This window comes from Pteropus medius, unplaced genomic scaffold, assembly GCF_902729225.1.
Source record: "Pteropus medius unplaced genomic scaffold, Ma_sr-lr_union100, whole genome shotgun sequence".
NCBI lineage: Eukaryota > Metazoa > Chordata > Mammalia > Chiroptera > Pteropodidae > Pteropus > Pteropus medius.
The window spans coordinates 15,030,371-15,054,367 of NW_024352787.1; the positions used below are offsets into that span (position 1 = coordinate 15,030,371).

At 36.3% G+C, this 23,997-nt stretch overlaps 1 protein-coding gene across 1 annotated transcript in view; it reads right to left on the reverse strand.

Annotated features, from left to right (window-relative positions):
- Positions 1-23,997, reverse strand: part of HECW1 (HECT, C2 and WW domain containing E3 ubiquitin protein ligase 1) — a 469,328-nt gene that overhangs the window by 19,809 nt on the left and 425,522 nt on the right. Inside the window, exons 24-25 of the mRNA XM_039849134.1 lie at positions 9,339-9,437; positions 8,662-8,791 (exon numbers count right to left, since the gene is read on the reverse strand). Of these exons, the coding sequence (XP_039705068.1) occupies positions 8,662-8,791; positions 9,339-9,437 (229 nt within the window). The remainder of the gene's footprint in view (positions 1-8,661; positions 8,792-9,338; positions 9,438-23,997) is intronic.

A 23,997-nucleotide genomic window follows, 5' to 3' on the forward strand; every position in this document is an offset into this window, starting at 1 on the left:
TGTTTTCCATAGTGGCTGTCTCAATTTGCAATTCCACAGTGGCTGTCCCAATTTGCAACAGCACACAAGGGTTTTTTTCCTTCACATTTTGCCAACACGTGTTGTGTGTTAATTTATTGATAATATTGATAATATATCAGAAAAAAATATTACTCAGAGCAATGTCAGAGAGTTTACTGCCTATATTTTCTTCTAGAACTTTTATGGTTTTGGGTTTTACATTTAAGTCTGTAATCCATTTTGAGTTTATTCTTGAATATGGTGTAAGAAGATGGTCCGATTTCATTTTTTTTTCTTGCAGGTATCTGTTCAGTTTTCCTAACACGATTTATTGAATAAACTGTCTCTACCTCATTGTATATTCTTGCCTCTGTGGTCATAGCTTAATAACTATATAGTCATGGACTTATTTCTGAATTCTCTATTCCATTCCGTTGATCTATGTGTCTGTTTTTATGCCAGTACCATGCTGTTTTGATTACTCTAGACTCGTAGTGTAGTTTGTTCTTCTTTCTCAAGATTGCCTTTGATGTTCAGGGATTTTTTTGTGGTTCCATATACATTTTAGGATTATTTTTTCTAGATCTGCGAAAAATGCCATTGTATTTCGACAGAGATTGCATTGAACCTATAGATTGCTTTGAGTAGTATGGACATTTTAACAATGTTAAAATTTCCTACCCATGAGCACAGTATATGTTTCTATTTATTTATATCTTCAATCACTTTCTTCAATGTCTTATAGTTTTCTGAGTACAGGTCTTTACCTCCTTGGTTAAAATTATTCCTTGGGGTGTGTGTGTGTGTGTGTGTATGTATTGTTTTCTTAATTTCTCTTTCTGAAAGTTCATTATGGGCATATAAAAATGCAACCAATTTCCGAATATTAATTTCGTATACTGCTACTTTACTGAATTCATTTATCATTCTAACAGTTTTTTGGGGGTTTGCCCTATATAGTATCATGTCATCTGCTAATAATGACAGGTTTACTTCTTCCTTTCTAATGTTTGCCTTTTATTTCTTTTTTCTTGTGTGATATCTGTGGCTAGGACTTTCAATACTATTTTAAATAAAAGTGGTAGAAGTGGATATCCTTGTCTTGTTCCTGATCCTGAGGAAAATACTTTTTTGCTTTTTTCATCGAGGATGACGTTAGTTATGGGTTTGTCAGATTATTATGTTGAGGTATGTTCCTCCTATTCCAACTTAGCTGAGAGTTTTAATCATAAATGGATGTTAGATTTTGTCAAGAACCTTTTCTGTATCTATTGATATGATCATATGATTTTTATATTTCAATTTGTTAATGTGGTGTATCATATTTATTGATTTCAAGATTTTGGACCAAATTTGCATCTCAAGAATAAATTCAACTTGATCATGGTATTATCTTTTTAATGTGTTGCTGAATTTGGTTTACTAATATTTTGTTGAGATTTTTGCATCTACATTCATCGGGGATATCGGCCTATGATTATCTTTTTTTTTGACTGTCTTTGTCTGGTTTGAGAATCAGAGTAATGGTGGCTTCATAACATGAGCTTGAGAGCCTCCCCCTTGACATTTTTTGAACTAGTTTGAAAAAATTAAGTGTTAATTCCTTTTTGAATGTTTGGTAAAATTCACCTGTGAAGCCATTCGGTCCAGGCTTTTGTTTGTTGGGAGTTTTTTAATGACTGATTAGATTCCCTTAGTAGTAATTAGTCTGTTTAGATTTTCTGTTTCTTCTTGACTCAGTCTTGAGAGAGTGTATGTTTCTAGATATTTATCCATTTCTTCCAGATTTTCCAATTTGTTGGCATATAATTGCTTGTAGTATTTTTTAAAACATAATCTTTTGTATTTCTTTGGAATCAATTGTCCCTTTTCTTTTACTTCCATTTTTATTTATTTGGGTCCTTGTTTTTTTGATGAGTCTGGTTAAAGGTTTATTAATTTTATTTATTTTTTCGAAGAACCAGCTCTTGGTTTCATTGATCTTTTGCATTTTTTTAGTCTCTATTTTATTTATTTCTGCTCTGATGTTTATTATTTCTTTTCTTCTACTTACTTTGGGCTTTGTTTGCTGTTTTTTTACCTAGTTCCTTTAGAGGTAAGGTTAGATTGTTTATTTGAGATTTTATTTGTTCTGTATTGCTATGAATTTCCCCCTTAGGATTGTTTCTGTTTTGTCCCATACATTTTAGTTCATTGTGTTTTCATTTTCATGTGTCTCAAGTCATCTTTTGATTTCTTCTTTGATCTCATTATTAACTCATTTATTGTTTAGCAGCATGTTATTTAGCCTCCATGTGTTTGTGTATTTTTCAGTTTTTTCTTATAATTGATTTCTAGTTTCATAACATTGTGGTTGGAAAAGACGCTTGATATGATTTCAATCTTCTTAATTTACTGAGACTTGTTTTGTGGCTTACCATGTGGTCTATCTTGGAAAATGTTTTATGTGCATTTGAGAAGAATGCATATGCTACTGTTTTGGGTGAAATGCTCTAAAAGTATCAATTAAATCCAAATGGCCCAGTGTGTCATTTAAGAACATTTTTACCTTGTTGAATTTCTGTCTAAAAGATTTATTGGTGTCGATGGGTGTTCAAATCCCCTACTGTGATTGTATTACTGTTGCTCTCTCCTTTTATGTTGGTCAATATTTGCTTTATGTATTTAGGTGCTACTATGTTGGGTGCATAAATGTTTACTAGGGTTATATCTTCTTGTTGGATTGATCTCTTTATCATTATGTAATGCCCTTCTTTGTCTTTTACTATAGCTTTGGTTTTAAAGTCTTTTTTTTTTGTCTGATATAAGTATTGCTACACCAGCATTTTTTGTTTTTATTTGCACAAAATATATTTTTCCATCCCTTTAATTATTTCAGTCCTTGTATGTCTTTTGATCTGAAGTTAGTCTCTTGTGGATAGCATATGTATGGGTTTTGTTTTCTTATCTATTCAGCTACCCTATGTCTTTTGATTGGAACATTTATCTATTTACATTTAAGGTGATTTTTGATAGTGAAATAGTTATTGCCATTTATTATTCATATTTATATTTTTCTACTTCTCCTGCTTTTACTTATAGAAGCCCCTTCAACATTTCTTGTAATACTGGCTTGCTGTTGACTAATTCCCTTATTCTTTTCCTGTCTGGGAAGCTCTTTATCTCACCTTCAATTTTAATTGATGGCCTTGTTGGGTAGAGTAGCCTTGGTTGTAGGTCTTTACTTTTTATCACTTTCAATATTTTGTGCCAATCTCTTCTGGTCTGCAAATTTTCTCTTGAAAAATCAGTTGACAATCTCATGGAGTATCCTTGTAAGTAACTAACTTCCTTTGTCTTGCTGCTTTTAAGCTTCTCTCTTTGTCTTTAACTCTTGCCATTTTTATTATGAGTTCTCTTTGTGTGGGTCTACTTGGGTTCACCTTATTCACATCTCTCTGTGCTTCCTGGATTTGTATATCTATTTCTTTCACCAGGTTAGGGAAGTTTTCAGTTATTATTTCCTCAAATACATTCTCAATCTCTTGCTTTCTCTCTTCTTCTGGTACTCCTATGATACGAATGTTGTTATACTTGATGTTGTCCCAGAGCTCTTTTAAACTATCTTTATTGTTTAATTTTTTTTTTCCTCTTTGCTGTTCTGATTTGGTCTTGTTTGTTACCTTACCTTCTAAATTGCTGGTTGCTCCTCTGCTTCATTTAATCCACTGTTGATTCCTTCTAGTGTATTCTTCATTTCAGTTATTGTATTCTTCATTTCTGACTGTTTTTCTTTTTATAGCTTATAAGTTTTTTATGCTTACCCTTCTTCATTGAAGTTCTCACTGAATTCACCTATTCTTCCTCTAAATTTATTGAGCATCCTTATAACCAGTGTTTTGAACTCTGTTTCTGGTATGTTACTTGACTCCATTTTTCAAAATTCCTTTTCTGGAGTTTTGTCTTGTTCTTTCATTTGGAACATTTTTCTTTGTTTTCTTATTTGACTGCCTCTCTGTGCTTGTTTCTATATATTAGGTAGACCTACTATATTTTCCAGTCTTAGCTGGGTGCTTTTATGTAGTAGGTGCCCTGTTTAGCCCAGTGGTGCAGTCTCCCTGCTCATCTCTGCTGCGTGCTCCAGGAGTGTCCCTTGTGTGGGTCATGTGTGCCCTCCTGTTGTAGTTGAGTCTTGATTGCTGTTGACATAGCATTGCATCAGATTAACTCTCAGGCTGACTGGCGGTGAGGATTGGCCATGCCTATAGTTTATGAGCTCCTCTGTAAGAGTTGATCTTATGAAATGGGATTTGTCCCAGTAAGCTCGTTTGCCTGTTGAGTCCACCATTTGGGTGTGCACCTTGTGGGGCTAATAAGGGATATTCCATTCAGATTTAATGCCAGCCTTTGGGTATGTTTGTGTATTTGTGCTAACAAAGTCAGCTGCTGCTTGTGACTGACCTGGGGCTACCTGACAGGAGCTAAGAAGATATCTGAGCTTGGTTGTTGCATATGCTGGAACAGGGGGCACATAGGAGAGGTCACGTAGTGAACCGAGGATGGCTGCCACCAGCGCTAGGTTGGGGTAGCTCAGCAAAAGTCCAGGGCATCCCAATCCTTGAGGCTTCCTGTAGGTTTAGTAGCTGAAAAAGCCTTGGGTAGTATGTGAGTTGGATGAAGTGGAGTCTCAGAGAGTCACCAGGGCAGGGCAAGTGGTGTTCCTCAGGTTAGTGCAGGTTCATATTTGAAGCCCGTGCTGAGCTTGTGGCCACTTGCAAAAGTCTCTGATCACACTGAGGCCATCTGTTTCCTGCTTTGGACCTGCAGACCTTCAAGATTCATTCAAGAAATACTGCAGCTTGGGCCTGGTCTGTTTGTCTGCCACTAAAAGTGTCTCTTGAGGTGTGCGGGCCAAGGCTTTCGATTGCTGCCAAAGGAGTTTCTTTTGCAGAGTATAGGGTGGGGCTTGTTGCCTAGCAATGAAATTGCCATCAGTAATTTTCTAGTTGGGTATATTGGAGTCTCAGGGAGTTACCAGGATGGAGTGATCAGGTATCACCATGCCAATGCAGATTTGGATTTGGCTGTGTGCCAGGAGGGCTCAATTCAGTCAAAATGGCACTTGCTTGTAGCTGCACAGGAGGAGGGCTCAACAAACGAACAATGGTGGCTGTCCCTCCAGCCCTCACCTTAAAGTCACACAACTCAGTCTTTCCCTATATGTCTCTGATGCCTCCTGAGCTGCTGTCCCTCTGCTGAAGCCTAGGGTGAGTGCTTGCAAGTGAATGAGTCTGTGTGTGGGCCCTTTAGGAGGATGCCTGGGTTTCCAGCTGTCTTTTGTCTTACCCTGACAGTCAGAATCTTTACTAATGTTCACAGCCAGATTTTATGGGGACACCTCTTCCTGACACTGGAACTCTGAGTTGTGGAGCCCCAGTGTGGGGTTGGGGCCTCTTGCTCCTCCAAGGGGACCTCTGCAGTGAAGATATCCCTCTTGATGCTCAACTGCCACACATGGGTATTGGACCATCCCATTCCATGTCTCTGTTCTTTCTACCAGTCTGGACATAGCCTCTTCTTTATATCCCCAGTTACAGTCTTCAGGTACTTCTCCAAACTGACTGTCCTATAATTTAGCTGCACTTTTAATGTGGTCATGAGAGGAGGCAAGCACAACATTTACCTACTCTGCCATCTTGACCTTACTATCAAAATATCCTTATTTTGATCACTGGGAACATTTTGAACTTTTCTCTGATTTATTCAGTTCCTACAATATGTACATGTGAAGAATTGTTCTTTTGTGTTTTCAATGCTATTTTTTCCTCTAATTTTTTCGTATTTAGTTATTTGTAATTTACTTCACTTTTTGATTCTAGACCTTCAACTTTTATTGTTCAAAATTATTCGTGTGCATAGTATTTAAAACAGAAAACCTCATTGCTGAGTGTAAGCTTCAGGTCTGTCTATTATTTTATATTTTGTGTATATAATATGTGTCTATGGAATAAAATTCAAGTGGTATAAAAGACCATAAAATGAAAAGTAAGTTTTTCTCCCACCTCCTCTCAGCCAATACAATCTTCCTACCTGGAGAAATTCACCTTTACTTCCCCTCCAGGGAGATTCTATGTATATACTAGGAAATATGAATATATCATTTTTTTCTCCTATAAATGGTGACATATTATACACAGTTCTTCACCAAACTTTTTCACCTGAAAATATATCTTGACAATTGTTTCATATGAATTTAAACCTCTTATTCTTTCTTTGTTTGTCTTATAATACTCTCTTTATTGTTTATGATTTATATGAGAATTGATTCCCTGGGATATCTTAAACTTTTTAATAGCCACACATCCCACTAGTCTACTATTCCATTGTGTGAATGTATCATAACTTATTTAACGAAAGCTCTACTGCTAAACATTTAGATTGTTTCAGATCTTTTGCAGTTATCAACAATGCTGCAGCAAAGATGCTAATACATTAGGCATTTCAATTAGGTGTGAAAATATTTGTAGGAAAATTCCTAGATATGGCTGTTGGGTCAAAGACAGATGCATTTAAATGCAGATAGATATCACAGAGGTGTTTTTCATAGAGTTAACTAAACTTCTATTTACTTCAACCTACAATGTTCAAGATGCCTTTTTCTCTATACCATCTCCAAAATAGAATACTGCTAAACTTTCTGATTCTTGACATTCTTGTAAGGGAAAATGATATCTCATAATAGCTTTAATTTACATTTTTAAAAATTTTGAAAGAGGCTCAGTATTTCTTTATATTTTCTTTTCTGAGAACTATTTATTTATATTCTTTGCTAATTTTCTATTGTGTTGTTGATAATTTTTTATTGATCTATGAGATCTCTTCCTTTATTAAAAGAAATAGAATTTTGTCTGTGTTACACATTACAACATATTAATATTATGCCATTTTTACTTTGTTTATGCTGTATTTTTGCCATGCATAATTAGAGAAATAATCTTAGTCGACTATGTCAATCTTTTCTTTTATGATTTTGAAAGTCTGTGTCACATCTACAGCAGCATTCCTTGTTAAAAAATTTTAAAGAATTAGCTTGTTTTCTTCTTATAATTTGTTTTTACATTCAGCTTTCTGATCCAGGTGGAGTTTATTTTACTGTAAAGAATTAGGTCATGGTTCTAACTTAAAAAATTTAAGATGGCTATCCAGTTGTTTTAATACAGTTTTCTAAGAAATTGTGTTTATTTTACAAATTTACCCGCCACTATAGGGCAAATATAGTCATGGGCTAAAAGCTGTCATGCACAAAGAATAGCATATTTTACACATGGCAGGACAGGTAAGTGAATCATATATTCTTGAGTATATTTAAATGTGTTTCCTATAGTTGTAGGAAGAAGTAATTTTCCCCTCAAATATGTAAGAGAGTATTCTTCAAAGGTATGTTTATACAAAACAAATACAACAGAATATTGACACTTTCCAGGACTTGTCCAGGATTCTTAATTGAGATGTCAGTGCTGGGTGGTCTGCGAAGTTAAGTGTGTTGCTCATCAATAGACTTGGCACACTGTCCACATTCATGCAAGGTACTTATAAAGTATTCCAACATAATTCTCAAAACAACTCTATTATAAATTACCACATGTCACAGGCTTTTGGGATCTCTTATAAATAATGTTCTCAAAACCTTAATTGTTAAATCTGCTCAAGCTATGGTTAACGAGATTAAACTGTAACCAAGAAGATTCATTGCTACATAAATGATAGTGGAAAATAAATGAGAAGCTTTATCTTATTAAATAGTATTAAAATATAGGCATTTTGGAGGAGTAAATGTCTAGATGTTAGTTACAAAATGAAGTATTTTTGTAGCTGTACAGATAACAGAAATACTTTACATATGCATTGCACACTTTACAAATGTATTGCACAGTTTACAAAAATGCTTTCTGATCCATTATCACAACTTGATTTTCAAAAATCTCTATACGGTAAACCCATGTCATAACAATAAAAAGAAGGAAGAAATGGGCAGCCTTATTAAAGAATTATACTTTGAATAAATAATATTTTTTGTTTTCTAGTTTAAAAACAAAATCCCATTACTCTATGATCCAGCATTTTCACTTTTGGGAATATATCCAAAAGAATTGAAAGCAGGAACTCAGACAGATATTTGTACACCTATTTCATAGAAGCATTGTACACTGTAGCCAAAAGGTGGAAGTGACCCAAGTATTCATCAACAGATAAATGGATAAACAAAATGTGGTCTATACATACAGTAGAATATTGTTCAGCCCTCAAAAAGAAGAAAATACTGTCACCTGTTATAATATGGACGAAGCTTGAGAACATTTTGCCAAGTTAAACAAGCTAGTCACACAAACAAAAATACTGTATAATTCCACTTATATGAGGTAACTAGTGTAGCCAAATTCATAGAAAGAGAAAGTAGAATAGTGTTTGCAAGGGGCTGAGAAGAGAGAGAAATGGGGGAGTTGTTGTTTAATGGGTATAATTTCAGTTTTATAGATGAAAAAGTTCTGGAGACTGGTTGCACAACAATGTCAATGCACTTACCTATATGCTTAAAAGTTGTTAAAATGGTAAATTTTATGTTATGTTAATTTTCCATATTAAAAAATAAAATCTATTTTGCAAGCTCCACATCTCACAAACCTGTCCAAAGACCTCTTCATTAACGGTGAAAGTGAGGTCTAGGATATCTGTGATGTTGTTGTCCTTCATCCATTGCAAGCTCTGGTGGAATTCTTCATCCAAATATTCCAAGTCGCTCAAATCGCAGGGCCTGGGGCCATTTAAATGGAGAAAGGTTAAATGAATGGCTGCATAGACCTCATTCCAAAATGTTTTTATATAACTCCTAGCTAAACCAACACAGACTTATTCTAATAATTTGATATTTTTGAATATATTTTCTCTTTTAAAAAGAAAATATTAAAATATCTACAATAATAAACATAAAATAATTATCAACTCATGAATTTTTCATAATTGAAAAAAGTATCATTTTAAAACAACTAAGGTTTAGATGAATCAATTCTATTAGTTTAATGAAATGTTTGTAATGTTACTATAATTGTTTATATAAACTAATTTATATCTACTGTATGCTGTTATAATACTCTTCTTTGTGCATAAATAAAATCTCCAAATGCATTTTTATTGCATTTAAATGTTTATGAGATATCTAAGCACTCAGAAAAGTAAACCACCATAAACTTCATAGGAATGCTTAGGCAAAACAGGGACAAAAGAGCCAGAGGTACTAGGAAGGCCAGCACTTGTTATCCTGCAGGTGAGACTTGATGGATTGTGACTTGTAATACACTTACAGTCTCAGGAGTGCCTTATAGAAGGGTCTTGTGAAGAAGGCGTCAAGAAGGTATTGATGTATCAAAGCCAGACCTAGGATACGACCACTAAACCTAAACCTGGAACACAGACAAGACAGAGAGATTTAAGAATATATAGAAATTTACATTGTTAAGTATATTAATTTGTATTTTTATTTTATGTGTTTCTTTGTAGTACCCATTTTAAACCACTTAAGGAATTTGCCAATTGATGACACAAAGGAGGCGCCCATTCTCCTTCTCCTTATTCTTTACCAAAAACAGTGCTTATGTATTTGATATGTATTAAAAGCATCTTTCTCTCCTCCAAGTACCAGAATAGAGTCATTTTGCCAGGATCCTCTTCTCAGATCTGAGAGTCTAAGAAGCCAAGAAAAGAGAAATACTGGTGAAGGAGAATTCTTGAACCCTGGATACACAGCCCACAATCTGAGGAGGACTTGAACCCAAGGACATAGAAAGTTTTCTGAACTGTGCATCCTTACCTCTTCAAGCATTCTAGAGATACTACCTGCAAGTTAATGTGTGTTTGATACTATGTTGGGAATTGGAGGATTTGAGTATGAAACACACATGGCGGTTGGGTTTACAGTCAGTGGGAAGAATCACATGGGATCACATTCTGATAAGCAATAAGCTGAGCCTACATTGCCATTTAATATTGCCAGGCCAGCCACATACAAACAAAGGACAAAGTCTCTGCTAGAAAAAATTTGTCACATAGCCTGGCCACCTCCACATATAAGGGCCTTTACTGATTTAAATCCTTTTTGGGGAAAATAACTTCCTGGAATTTTTGCTGGTAACTTGCATAGCTGAATGTGAAGGCTCTCTGGAGGTTGATCTCATCATTGCCCTGCTTCTAAACAGCTTGTTTGCCTGGTCTAATATATTGGTTTCTCCACCATGTCAACCTTGCCAATCTCTGGCACCAAAATTGATGTCTCCCTGGTCTCTTCCTATCAAACTAGATTTTCATCTAAGCATAGACTTAGTTGTGATCCTTCCAATTGAAATTCTCAACTAACCCATCTCTTCCACTTTCCATGAGGCTCTTTTTAGACTAAAAGATGTCCTACTCTATGCTGCCATTTAAAAACAAATGTTAAAATGAATAGATTATCTGCTCCTGTAGCATAAGTGTGATTATAAATAGTATTTCAAGTTGTCGTGTTTGAAGTAGTCAATTCTTTTGGCATGAAATAACATGTAAATATTATTGAGTCTGAAGAGACTTGAGGTGAGTAGAACCTCACTAAAGGTACTATGGGTCACTGTGGATGAGGATCATAGGATAATCAAACATCTTAGAGTTCTTGAGGCCAGGGTGCTCCCTCATTGCTCTTTTCTGACCAACCCTGGTCTCCAATATGGTATCTACGATTCTGTGTATAAAAATACAGTTCACTCCAATAAAGGCTTACCTGCTCTAACTAGACTAAGGCATTACAATTGGTGCTACTAACATGATGATGGGGTTGTTGTCATCCATGTAGAGATGACTGAGACCAGCCAGAGCTGAGGAGAGAAAATGTCAACACAGAGGTGCCTAACCAAGTACTATCCTCACTTAAAGTTGGCCCTAGAAGCTCTAGTGAAAAGATTTGGTCATATTGGCAGGCAGTGAGTATCCTCAGATATGAAAATCGATGAAAATATTACATGAGAATGCTATTTTCAGATCAATGTTAAAAATTAAATATCTTAATGAATTGTAAGTATTCTGGCAAAATATGAATTATTCAAATCTATTCAAGAAGCAGAAAACTTAAACAGACAACTATAATGTAAACTAGAAAACTTTGAAGAGAAAGGACTATATTCGAAATTGAGACTGGGACTGACCGTCGTGTGTGTGTGTGTGTGTGTGTGTGTGTGTGTGTGTATGTGTGCATATGCATACATATACATATATTTAAAGACATATTCTTTTGAACCTTCAATGGTCAGAAAATTCCTTTATTTTTTGAATTGTTTCAGAAATTAGAAGAGCGTAGAGAACTTCTTAATTCATCATTAGGAGCTACCATAAACATAAAATGCAATCTTGATAAGAGCAAAAGAAAGAAAACTAGGATTTGAGAGGAAAATGGCAGACTAGGTAAAAGCAGGGTTCACTTCCTCCTAGGTCCTCATTGAAATTACAAATAAGTTATAAAATAATGAATGTGGAGAATCACCTGAAGTCCAGCTGATTGTAACACCTATGTCTGGTAATATAAAGGAGCCACATTGAAGCTGGTAGGAGGGGCAAAGTCGCAAATCGGGCTGGACCTGCACCTGTGGGTGGTGGAAAATTATTGGGAGGGAGAGCGAGGCTGCAGAGGCTCTTCTGAAGGAGAGGGGGGTCCTGGTCTCATTTGGAGGCTCCCCGCCCAGGATCCCAGCCCAGGGAAGAGGAGATTCCAATAACTCTGACTGTAAAACCAGAGGGAATTCTGGCCGTCTGGGTGAGACAGAAGGAGACTGAAACCCTAGACACTCCTTTGAAGGACCCGTGCACAGGCTTTCTGACCTGCAGACACTCACCCGGGACACTGGAGGTGGGTCAGAGTCTCCCACAGGATTCATACTGAGAAAGTCTGCATTACCTGTTACAACAATGAGGGCTGGAAGGGCATAGCCCATTGTGCCTTAGTCTGGTCCCCCTGCCGGGCAATCTACAGACTGCACCAGCTTGACTGTGCAGACCCCTCCCACAGGGCCATTAGGAAGCACTGGCCTGAGGAGCTCAGCCCGCCCCATCCAACCTGCAGATTGCTTAAGGCTTTTATTGCTGAATGGCTACTGCACCCTGCACGGATTCAGGGTCAAGCATTCACAGCTGGCAGCCAGTGCTGTGAGTACGCATTTCCTAGATAGGGTTAGGCAGATCACTGCTGCCAACATGAACTTGGGCAGATCTAGGGGATCTGTGGGCCAGTCTCAGCAAGATCACAGCAGCTGGTCTTGCTGTGACCTGCGACTTCTGCGAGAATGAGTGAAGGGTTACCAAAGTTGCAGCAAGACTGAGGCTATATTAATCTGACTGTCATTGTCTCTCTGAAGACCCCGCCCCACCCTACCCACAAATTGCCCCAGGTGGCCCATTGACAGTGAACTGCCACAGCCTTGCCCCTCCCCCCATCTCTCAATCCACATGGGCAACAAACTTTGGCTAGCACAGGGCAGACACTGCATGGAAATCAGTGGCAGGCAAATCTCTGCTGCCTGCCGGGGTTGCAATATTGTGTCTGGGGAGTGCAGGGGTCTGTGGGACCACCCCAGACAGCAGCTAGTCTCATTGTGATCTATGACTACACTGGGAATGACCGAGCACAGAACTTGCAGCAAAACAGGTTATATGGGACTGATGGCCCTTGTCTCCCTGAGATCTCACTTCATCCAAGTGACAAAGTGCCTGCAGCTCATTGACAGGCAGCCTCACGTGCCTTGCTTGGCTCTGGGATTGTGCAGTCTGTGTAGGCAACAGACCTTGTCTAGTGCAGTGAGTGCATTTCAGGGAAAAGAGTTATGGACAGACCACTACTGCATGTACGAGCTGCAATATCTATTGAGGGGATTGTAGGGGTCAGTATTGGCCTGACAGCCCTTGACTCTCTGAGCTCCTGCCCCATCCAATACACAAAGTGCCCATCACACATTGAAAGGCAGGTGCCCCTGCCCTGGGGTGGCGCATTCAGGCCCATAGTGGGCAGCAGCTGACCTTGCTATGATTGGAAACTTCTACAGGGAGCTACAGAGACAGTGGCAGGGGGAAATTTACTTGATAGACCCAGGAGACTCCCTAGGTCTCTGTGCCAGGTCAGGGACAGAGATAACCAACCACTGCCTATAGCATTGTCTCTTCCACTTACCTATAGATCCAGCATAGGCAACAACCATCTGAAGATTGCTTTGTAGTTCCTGCCAGGTAGCCCTGAGCAATCAAAAACAGTGACTGACCTTGGCCTATGGGGGAGCCCCTCCCAAGAGGCCATAAAACCAACACATCCAGAGGCTGGCATCAGACCACAACAGAGCAACTCCTGATTAGTCCCATTAGTGGTACATGCAAACAGTGGTTGCAACAAGTACATAAGCCTGCTAGGGCAAATCCCACTCAGTAGGGTCAGCCCGCACATGGCAACTTTTACCCTGTGAGTGCAGCCAATTCCCACAATTAGTCAGGCTGAGCGTTAATCCTATCTACTGATGTACTAACAACAATAAAGGCTTGGTGACAACAATAAAGGCTTGGCAACAACAGAAGATCACACACAACCTACATAAAGATAATGTCCAGAGCCTCCAGCACAGGGGATCATGGAAAGTATGCCACTGGGCCACACAGGACACCTTCCACATTAGGCCATCTGGCCAAGGCTGAGTGATGAAACAAATATTCCTGACACATAGAAAAGAATATAGAGAGACTAATAAAACAAGAAAATAAAGAAACATGTTACAAATGTAACAACAGGAAAAAACTCTAGAATATAAGCTAAATGATATGGAGGCAAGCAACATAACAGAGACAGAATTCAAAATAATGGTTACAAGGATGCTCAGCAAACTTATGGAGAGAATGGATGAGCACAATGAGAACATCAACAGAGACAGTAAGCATAAAAAAGGGCATAGAAACCATATAAAAGAACTAGTCAGAAATGAAGAATACAATAACTGAAATGAAGAATATACTAGAAGGATTCAACAGTAGATTGGATGAAGCAGAAGATCGAATTTGTGAACTGGAAGACAAGTAGCAGAAATCGCCCAATCAGAACAATAAAAAAAATAATAATTTTTAAAAAATGAGGATAATTTAAGAGACCTCTGGGACAACATGATGCGTAACAATATCCCGATCATAGGAATACCTGAAGGGGAAGAGAGAAAGCAAGGGATCGAGAATCCATTTGAAGAAATAATGAAAGAAAACTTTCCTAACCTGGCAAAGGAATTAGACATACAAGTTCAGGAAGCATGAAGAGTCCCAAATAGGAGGAATTCAGATCCACACCAAGACACATCATAATTAAAATACCAAAAGTCAAAGACAAAGAGAGAATCTTAAAAGCAGCAAGAGAAAAGCAGTGAGTTACTTACAAGGTACCCCCATAAGAATGTCTGCTGATTTTTCAATGGAAACTTTGCAGGTCAGAAGGGACTAGCAATAAATACTCAAAGACTTGATAAACAAGAATCTACAATCACAAAACCTCTACCCAGCAGTTTTCAATTAAGATGGAAGGTGAGATAAAGAACTTCCCTGACAGGGAAAAGTTTAAGGAATTCATCACCAACAAACCAGCATTACGAGAAATGTTAAAGGGACTACTATAAAAAGAGAAGGGATAAAAAGAAAATAATAATAACAAATACAAATAACAAAATGGCACTAACTATGTACCTATCAGGAAACCACTTTAAATGTACATGGATTAAATGCTCCAATCAAAAGACACAGGGTAGCTGAATGGATAAGAAAATAAGACCCATGCATATGCTGTCTACAAGAGACCCACTTCAAATCAAATGACACTCACAGACTGAATGTAAAGGAATGGAAAAAGATATTTCACACAAATAAAAATGAAAAAAAAAAGCTGGGTAGTGATATTTATATTAGATAAATAGACTTTAAAACAAAGGCTATCATAAGAGACAAAAAAGGCATTACATAATGATAAAGGGATTGATAAATCAAGAGGACATAACCCTAGCAAACATATACGCACTCAACATAGAAGCACCTACATACATAAAGCAATTATTGGCTGTCATATAGGAGAGATCAATAGTAATACACTCACAGTAGGAGACTTTAACACCTCGTTGACAACAATGGACAGATCTTCCAGGCAAAGAATCAACAAGGAACCAGTTGGCCTAAAAGTCACACTAGACCTGATGGATTTAATTGATATTTTCAGAGCATTTTACCCAAAAGCAGCAAAATATACATTCTTTACAAATGCACATGAAACATTTTCTAGGATAGACCACATGTTAGGACACAAATCAAGTCTCAATAAATTTAAGAAGTTTGAAATCATATTAACCGTCTTCTCTGATCACAATGGTATGAAAGTAGAAATCAACAATAAGAAAAAAAACTGGAAAATACACAAACACATGGAGGCTAAATAACATGCTACTAAACAATGCATGGGTTATTAAAGAGATCAAGGAAGAAATCAAAAGATACCTAGAGACAAACGAAAATGAAAACACAGCAATGCAAAATCTATGGGACACAGCAAAAACAGTCCTAAAAGGGAAATTCAGAGCAATACGGGCCTTCCTCAAGAAACAAGAAAAAGCTCAAATAAACAATCTAACCTTACAATTAAAAGAACTAGAAAAAGAACAGCAAACAAAGCCCAAAGTGAATAGAAGGAAGGAAATAATAAAGATTAGCAAGGAAATAAATGAAATAGTCTAAAAAAACAATACAAAAGATTAATGAAACCAATAGGTGGTTCTTTGAAAAGATAAACAAAATTGACAGACCCTTAGCCAGACTCATCAAGGAAAAAAGAGAGACGACTCAAAATAAATAAAATCAGAAATGAAAGAGGAGAAATAACTACGAACTCCACAGAAATACAATAGATATAAGAAAACACCAGGAGCAATTATATGCCAACAAATTGGACAATCTGGAAGAAATGGACACATTCCTAGAAACATACAATCTCCCAAGACTGAGTCAAGAAGAAACAGAAAATTTGAACCAACAGATTACCACCAATGAAATAGAATTACTTATTCTAAGTAAGCAAAATGTCTCAAAAAACAAAAGTCCTGGACCAGATGGCTTCATAGGTGAATTTTACCAAACATTCAAAGAAGAATTATCACCTATTCTTCTCAAACTATTCCAAAAAATTCAAGAAGAGAGAAGGCTTCCTAACTTCTTTTATGAGGCCACCATTACCTTGATTCCAACCAGACAAAGACATTACAAAAAAAGAAAACTATAGACAGATATCTATTATGAACATTGGTGCAAAAATCTTCGATAAAATATTAGCAAGCCAAATTCAGCAATACATTAAAAATATTATACACCATGATCAAGTTGGATTTATTCCTAGGATGCAAGGTTGGTACAATATCTGCAAATCAATTAATGTGATACACCACATTAACAAATCAAAAGATAAAAACCATATGATCATATCAATAGATGCAGAAAAAGTGAGCAAAATCCAGCATCTGTTTATGATAAAAACTCTCAGCAAAGTAGGAATAGAAGAAACGTACCTCAACATATAAAAGGCCATATATGACAAACCTACAACTAACATCATACTCAATGGGGAAAGGACAAAAGCATTTTCCTTAAGATCAAGAACAAGACAAGGATGACCACTTTCACCACTCCTCTTTAACATTGTATTGCAAGTCTTAACCACAGCAGTAAGACAACAAAGAGCAATAAAGGGCATCTGAACTAGAAAGGAAGAAGTAAAACTCTTGTTATTTGCTGCTGCCATGATACTATATAGAGAAGACCCTAAAGATTCCACCAAAAAACTGTTAGAACTGATCAGTGAATTCAGTAAAGTAGCGGATTACAATATAAATATTTAGAAATCAGTGGCATTTTTATACACCAATGATGAACTTCCATTAAGAGAAATTAAGAAAACAATCCTATTTACAATTGCATCAAAAACTATAAAATGCTTGGGAATCAAATTAACAGGAGGTAAAAGACCTGTTCTCAGAAAAATGATAAGTCATTGAAAAAAGAAATTGAAGAAACAAATAAATGGAAGCATATACTAAGCTCGTGGGTAGGAGGAATCAACATCATTCAAATGGTCATACTACCCAAAGCAATCTATGGATTCAATGCAATCCCTATCAAAATACCAATGGCATTTTTCAAAGAGCTAGAACAAATAATCCTAAAATTTAGGTGGAGCCATAAAAAAAAAAAACCTGAATAGCCACGGCAGTCTTGAGAAAGAACAAAGTTGGAAGTATCACACTACCTGATATCAAGGCTACAGTAATCAAAACAGCACGGCACTGGCATAAAAACAGATATATTGGTTAATGGAACAGAATAGAGAGCCCAGAAATAAATCCACGCCTGTATGCTCACTTAATATTTAACAAAGGATGTAAGAATACAAGGGGGTAAAGACAGTCTCTTCAATAAATGGTGTTGGAAAAATTGGACAGAAACATGTCCCCTCAAAAAAAGAAAGAAAGAAAGAAAAAGAAGAAGAAGAAATTGGACTATCTTCTTACACCATATACAAGAATAGACTCAAATGGATTAAAGACTTAAATGTAAGACCCCAAACCATAAAACTTCCTGAAGATAGCATAGGCAGTAAACTCTCTGATATTACTAACAGGAATTTCTTTTCAGATATATCTTCCCGGGCAAGGGAAACAAACAAAAAAGTAAACAAATGGGTCTACATTAAACTAAAAAGGTTTTTGTACAGCAAAGGAAACCATCAACAAACCAAAGAGACAATCAACTGTTTGGGAGAAGATATTCACTAATGATACATCTGATAAGGGGTTAATATTCAAAATACATAAAGAATTCATACAACTCAACAACAAAAACAAACGAACAATCCAATTAAAAAATGAGCAGAAGACCTGAACATCTACTTCTCCAAAGAGGAAATACTGATGGCTAATAGGCATATGAAAAGATGCTCAAGATTGCTAACCATCAGAGAAATGCAAATTAAAACCACATTGAGATATCACCTCACATCTGTCAGAATAGCTATCATCAATAAATCAAAAAACAACAAGTGCTGGCGAGGATGTGGAGAAAAGGGAACCCTAATACATTGTTAGTAGGTTGACAAATTAGTACAGCTGCTATGGAAAACCGTATGGAGTTTTCTCAAAAAATTAAAAATGAATTTACCTTTTTACCCAGCAATTTGTACTTTTTGGTATTTATCCAAAGAAAACCAAAACAATAATTCTTAAAGATCTATGCACCCCAATATTCATGGCAGCACAATTTATAATAGCCAAGATATGGAAGCAACCTAAATGTCCATTAACAGAAGACTGGATAAAGAAATTATGGTTCATATATATATAGTGGAATATTACTCAGCCATTAAAAAAAAAAAGAATCCTACCCTTTGCAATGACATGGATGGACCTAGAGGTTATTATGCTGAGTGAAATAAGTCAGAAAGAGAAAGATAAATACCATATGATTTCACTTATATGAGGAATCTAAGGAAAAAAAAAACAAGCTAATCAGAAATAGACTCACAAATACAGTGGACAATTTGGTGACAGAAGAGGGGAGGGAGTTTGGGGGCTGAGAGAATGGGGTAAAGGATTAAAGAAGTACAAATTAGTAGTTGATAGTTGGTTATGGGGATGGGGAACACGGCAAAGGGAATGCAGTTAGCATTAATATGATGGCTAGGTGAAGGGCCAGGGGAGGGAGGGAGCAATTGGGAGGATCGTTTTAAGAACTATATAGAAATCTAACCAATGTATTGTATACTTAAAACTAATTTAACTGAACAAATTTTTAAAAAGTGTTTGAAAAACCTTTGTTTCTAAAAGAACTCAAGAGAATGACTTATGTTTTAGAAGTTCAGGAAAGAAGTTCCAAAGGGACTACAAAGAACTTTAAGAGTAGGTTAAAATTGGACCCATGTAAATGAGAGAAGAGAAACAGAGGAAACATAAGACATGTTGAATGGGGAGTGGAGAGCAGTCCTTATGGAAGTACAGGAGGACAGAGGAGAAGTCAATCTGGAGAGGCAGATGTCTCAGGCAGGAATTCTCAGAGCTCTGAGGATTTGAGGGATCCAGACTTCATTTTGTAAACAGTGAAATTATTAAAGATTTTTGTGCTGAGGAAAGGAGAGAAGACTGGCAAAATGGGATAGAGAATGGATGAAACCAAAGGTAGGATAAACAAGGTAGTACATGTGACTTTTATTATATGCCAGAGGCTCACTGCTAGTTTGTGTGGTCCAGAACCATGTCCTCAGGAGTATGAGAGCACATTGGGGAATTCATGTCTGTAACATTTATTTCTCTCTAATAATTTAGCTAAGGCATTTGTGCTAAATAGCATTTTAGCCATTAGGAATTTATTTTTAAAAATTACATGTGTCATTTTAATGAAAATTCATTAACATGATCATAAATACTTTTTTTTAATCATCATTACTTTTGTCTTCTGGTTTGTTTGGCTCCTTTCTCCTCACCTTATCTTCTGTGACCCATCCATGTTGAATAGAAGGTACCCTCCCATATTTTTCATCTAAATCATATTATATATTAATTTATTTATATGTAAGTCTTTATATCTATACACATACAGGTTTTGCATCATTATTTCTCAATTTGAGTGGTATTTTTCATGCTTTTCTGCTTTTTTCTTCTCTAAATAATATCTTGAAGAAATCATCCTTTATCATCTGGTAAGGTTCTAAGTCTTTTTATGTCTCATGTCACTGTGCAGTGTGGATCTGCCTTGATGAAGTTAAGGGAACAGTCAGTCCCCTGCTAATAGACAGTTGAGTTGCTTTTACATTTGTGTCTTTACAAACAATGTTGAAATAAACATCTTTGTCTGTTTTGTTAGGCAGGATAGCATAGCTTTTAAAAGTTTGCACTCTAGAGTCAAACTACCTGGATTTGATTCCTAGCTCTGTCATTTACTAGCTACGTTACTTTGGGCAAGTTTTAAACTTCTATGGGTGTTTTTAAATGGTTTCCTCATTTGTAAAATAACGGATCATTAGAAGATGTGTAACTCATGTAGTACCTTGCAAAGAAATTTGGCCCATAATAAGGGCTCAATAAATATTAGCTATTATTATAAGATTCCTTAATTGTAGTGCTTTTGTTTCTATGAGATAGACTCATAGGTCAAAGGTTACATGGATTTTAAAATTTTACTATATTGTTGACTGTTTTTTTTTTAAAGCCTATACAATTCATGTTTCTATGGCAATGCATGAGTATCCTTTTATCCATTTCCCCTTAAAAATAGATAATATAACTCATTTTAATTTTTGCTAATTTGATAGTTATAAAGTGATGTGTCATTATTACTTCAATTTACATTCCCATGGCCATTGGTAAAGTTGAAATTCTTTTTATGGGTTGTTGACCATTTGAATTTTTTTGTCCCTCTTAACAGCTTTTTGATGTTCTTTGACAATTTTTATACAGTTGTTTTCTCTCTTGGGTTCAAGTTGTAAGAGCTCTTTGAAAACTATATTACAGATTTTCAACCTCTGATTTTCCTGAGTTGTGAAAATTATTTTTCAAAACCAAAGCTTGTCTTTGACTTTGTTAAAGGTATTTTTGCCATAAGAATTATTTTAAGTTTTATATATTCAAATATGTCTTTTTAAAGTAGATTCTAGGGTTCCAATCTTGATTTTAAAAGTCTATATCACTAAAGATTACTTTCTTTTTGCATTTTTTTTCTTATGGTGACATTGGTTAATGAAATCCAGTAAGTTTCAGCTGTACATTTTACCAGTAAGGCATATATATATTTACATCGTGTGTTCACCTCCCATAGTTAGATTTCTTTCTGTCACCACGTATTTGACAGCTTTTACCCCATCTACCTCCCTGCTTCTCCTTCTCCCCTACCCTCTGATAACTGCTAGTCTATTGTCTAATGTCCATGAGTTTCTGTTTGTTTGTCCTGTTCATTTGTTGCTTTTCGGTTTATATCCCACATATAAGTGATATCATGTGGTTTTTAACTTTTTCTGTCTGGCTTATTTCGCTTAGCATGATTACCTTGAGGTCCATCCATGTTGTTGCAAATGGCAGTATTTCATCACTTATTATGACTATGAAATATACCAGTGTATAAATGTACCACAGCTTCTTTATCCAATTATCTATCCTAGGACACTCTGGTTGCTTCCATGTTCTGGCCACTGTGAATAATGCTGCTATGAACATCAGTGTGCAAATACTCAAGGTTTCTTGAGTTTGTTTTATATTCTCAATAGTGTTTATGTTCTAGAATACATATAAAGTCACCTAGATTTTTATAAAGAAATTTAACTGTTATGTTTTTTTGCTTATGCTTTCAAATTAGCGAGAAATTGAACCATTTTTTTTTTTTTGGTTGCCTAGCCAGTTGTATTGACATCATTAAATAGTCTATTCTTTTCCAACTAAATTGAACTTCCACCTTTGTCATATATCATATGCTCGTACATCCTCAAGTCTATTTCTGGATAATACAAGTGTTCAAAAGAGGGTTCTCTGTAATAATTTTGAAAACTTTACTAGATATTTCTCACAAGTTCTGAATAAAGCTGGGTTAAGAAATGGGCAGAATGGATATAGTCACAACCTGTTATTCACACTTCATGGTGACTGTTCAACTTATTTATGCCCCATAGCTTTTCTTGGGCCTTGTTAGGAAGGCTCCTCAGATTTAGTAGGCTGAGACCATTAAAGCTCTTGTAGATGTCTAGGAGAGAACTCAGGGACTGCTGTTGGGGCAGCTTGGGGAGAGCTAATCTCATCCTTGGCTCAAATAAAACTACATACTGAGCTCTTCTGTCAGGAGGGAGCCATAGCAGTTGAAGAGCCATGAGACATCAATGGAATCTTATGATATTATGGTTTCTACCTACTACTTCAAGACTCTGCAGATGTAGCAAGGGGTATTTAAAATGTGTTATCCAGGACTTCTTAACTTTCATAAAACTCTGCAATTATACTTAATATCTACTTGGCCAAACTCTACATGTCAAAGGAACCTCCCACCTCTTTATACCTCCCTATACCTCCTCTTGCTAAATACCTTAAAATATATATATATATATTTTATGACTATTTATATATTTTATGACTATATATATATATATATATATATATATTTTACCACCCAAGTAGTGTCTGCTTGGACAGGGAGAGAGTTCAAGGCAGGGGCAGAAGTAGGGGGCAGGGAGTTCTATTTTTCATTTATCACAGGGCCATTGGCTTTTCTTATAGACGTTGGTTTGAGGGGTCCTAAACTTTTTGGCAATGGTAAGGTTAGATTTGTCACTATCACCTACATGAAATAAGCACATGGACCTTCCAATGGTTGCACAGAAACTACTTAAACAGCATCAGATTTGAAACCTGGCTTCTGAGTATTCTCACACTGATGATTACATAAAAAGTGGCCCATATCACAATAACTTCTTAAAATGATACATACTAATATTTAAAACAAATAGAGCACATCTGACTCAGGCATTCTTCCTCAAAATAGAGAAGAAGCTCACCTATTTCAATTGTTTAGACTTGAGTGCATCTTAGATTTTCTCTGAGAAAAGTGGCATTCAGAATGATTGAGATAGAAAAAATTTCCAGTGGTGATTTCAGAGAGGACAATTGGTAGAAACTTAACTCAACAATGGGAACTATTTTTTTGAATCCCAATGATACATTTTGAACTAAATTTTGAATGAAAAATTGAAATGAGATTGAAACTCTCATAACCAAGAAGTTTTAACTAAGGAATATACATCATTGATCCATTTATCTATCACTCCATCATTCGTCCATCATCCATTCATCTTCTTTTCATTCCTCCCTTTTTCCCATTTTTCTTTTTTTCTTTCTCCTTTCTTTCTTTTTCTTGCTTTTCTTCTTTCCTTTCACGCATGTTTATTGAGTGTGGAATTTCTGACTAGGAAAGCAAGACCTTAGTCTCACAGGGCTTATGTTCTAAGGGGAGAGACAAATAATAATGAGTGATAAATATATAGTACAAATATATAAATATACTTTATTTCAGATAGTGGTAAATTCTGTTAATATAAGAAAGTAAGATGTTAAGTTGGAGAGTTATATTAGATGGGCTATTTCATTTATTTATTTATTTATTTATTTATTTATTTATTTATTTATTTATTTGATTTTTTTTTATTGCGTCATATGTACAAAACATAAAACTTATCATTTTAACCAGTTTTTAAATGTAAATTTCAGAGGTGACCACAGAAACATGACAGAGTGAGAAATGTCCTCATTTTGCTCCCCTTGAAACAACAATAAGCTGAACATCTAAAACTCAACAAAAAACACCCAAATTGCACACCAGCATATCTGAGCATGGTATCTACACATAAGAACTACCACAGGTCAAAACTCTGAGACTTGGGCAGTAGGTGGGGAGAAACACAGAAGCTGCCTCTTGCAGTCAAAGCTCCCTGCAGAAGGAGAGGGAGGGGAAAAGGTGCTCCAGGTTCCCTGAACAACCTGTCGGGGAGAGCTGTGAAATCCATGGACCAGTAGCAGTGCCCAGGGATCAGGGTAGAAAGAGGAGAAATGGAGAAGGCAGAAAAGTGGGATGGCACAGAAACAACAGTTGATTATTATCAGCCAAGATTGCAAAATATGAGGCTGAGCCGCAGTCCCCAGCGGGCCCCTCCTCCCATATCATTCAAGACCGAACACCGCAGAGCCCCAGGGCAATCTAAGCAAACACTACCAAAACTGTCATTAACACTGACAGGGACTGAGACTGAGGGTAACAAGCGTGATTGAATATTTATTTTAAAAAAGGCATTATTAGGACTTTATATAAAGCAGGGATCCAAGAGACATAGATGCCATCTATTGGAAATCAAAAGAAAAATGTCTTCTAGGC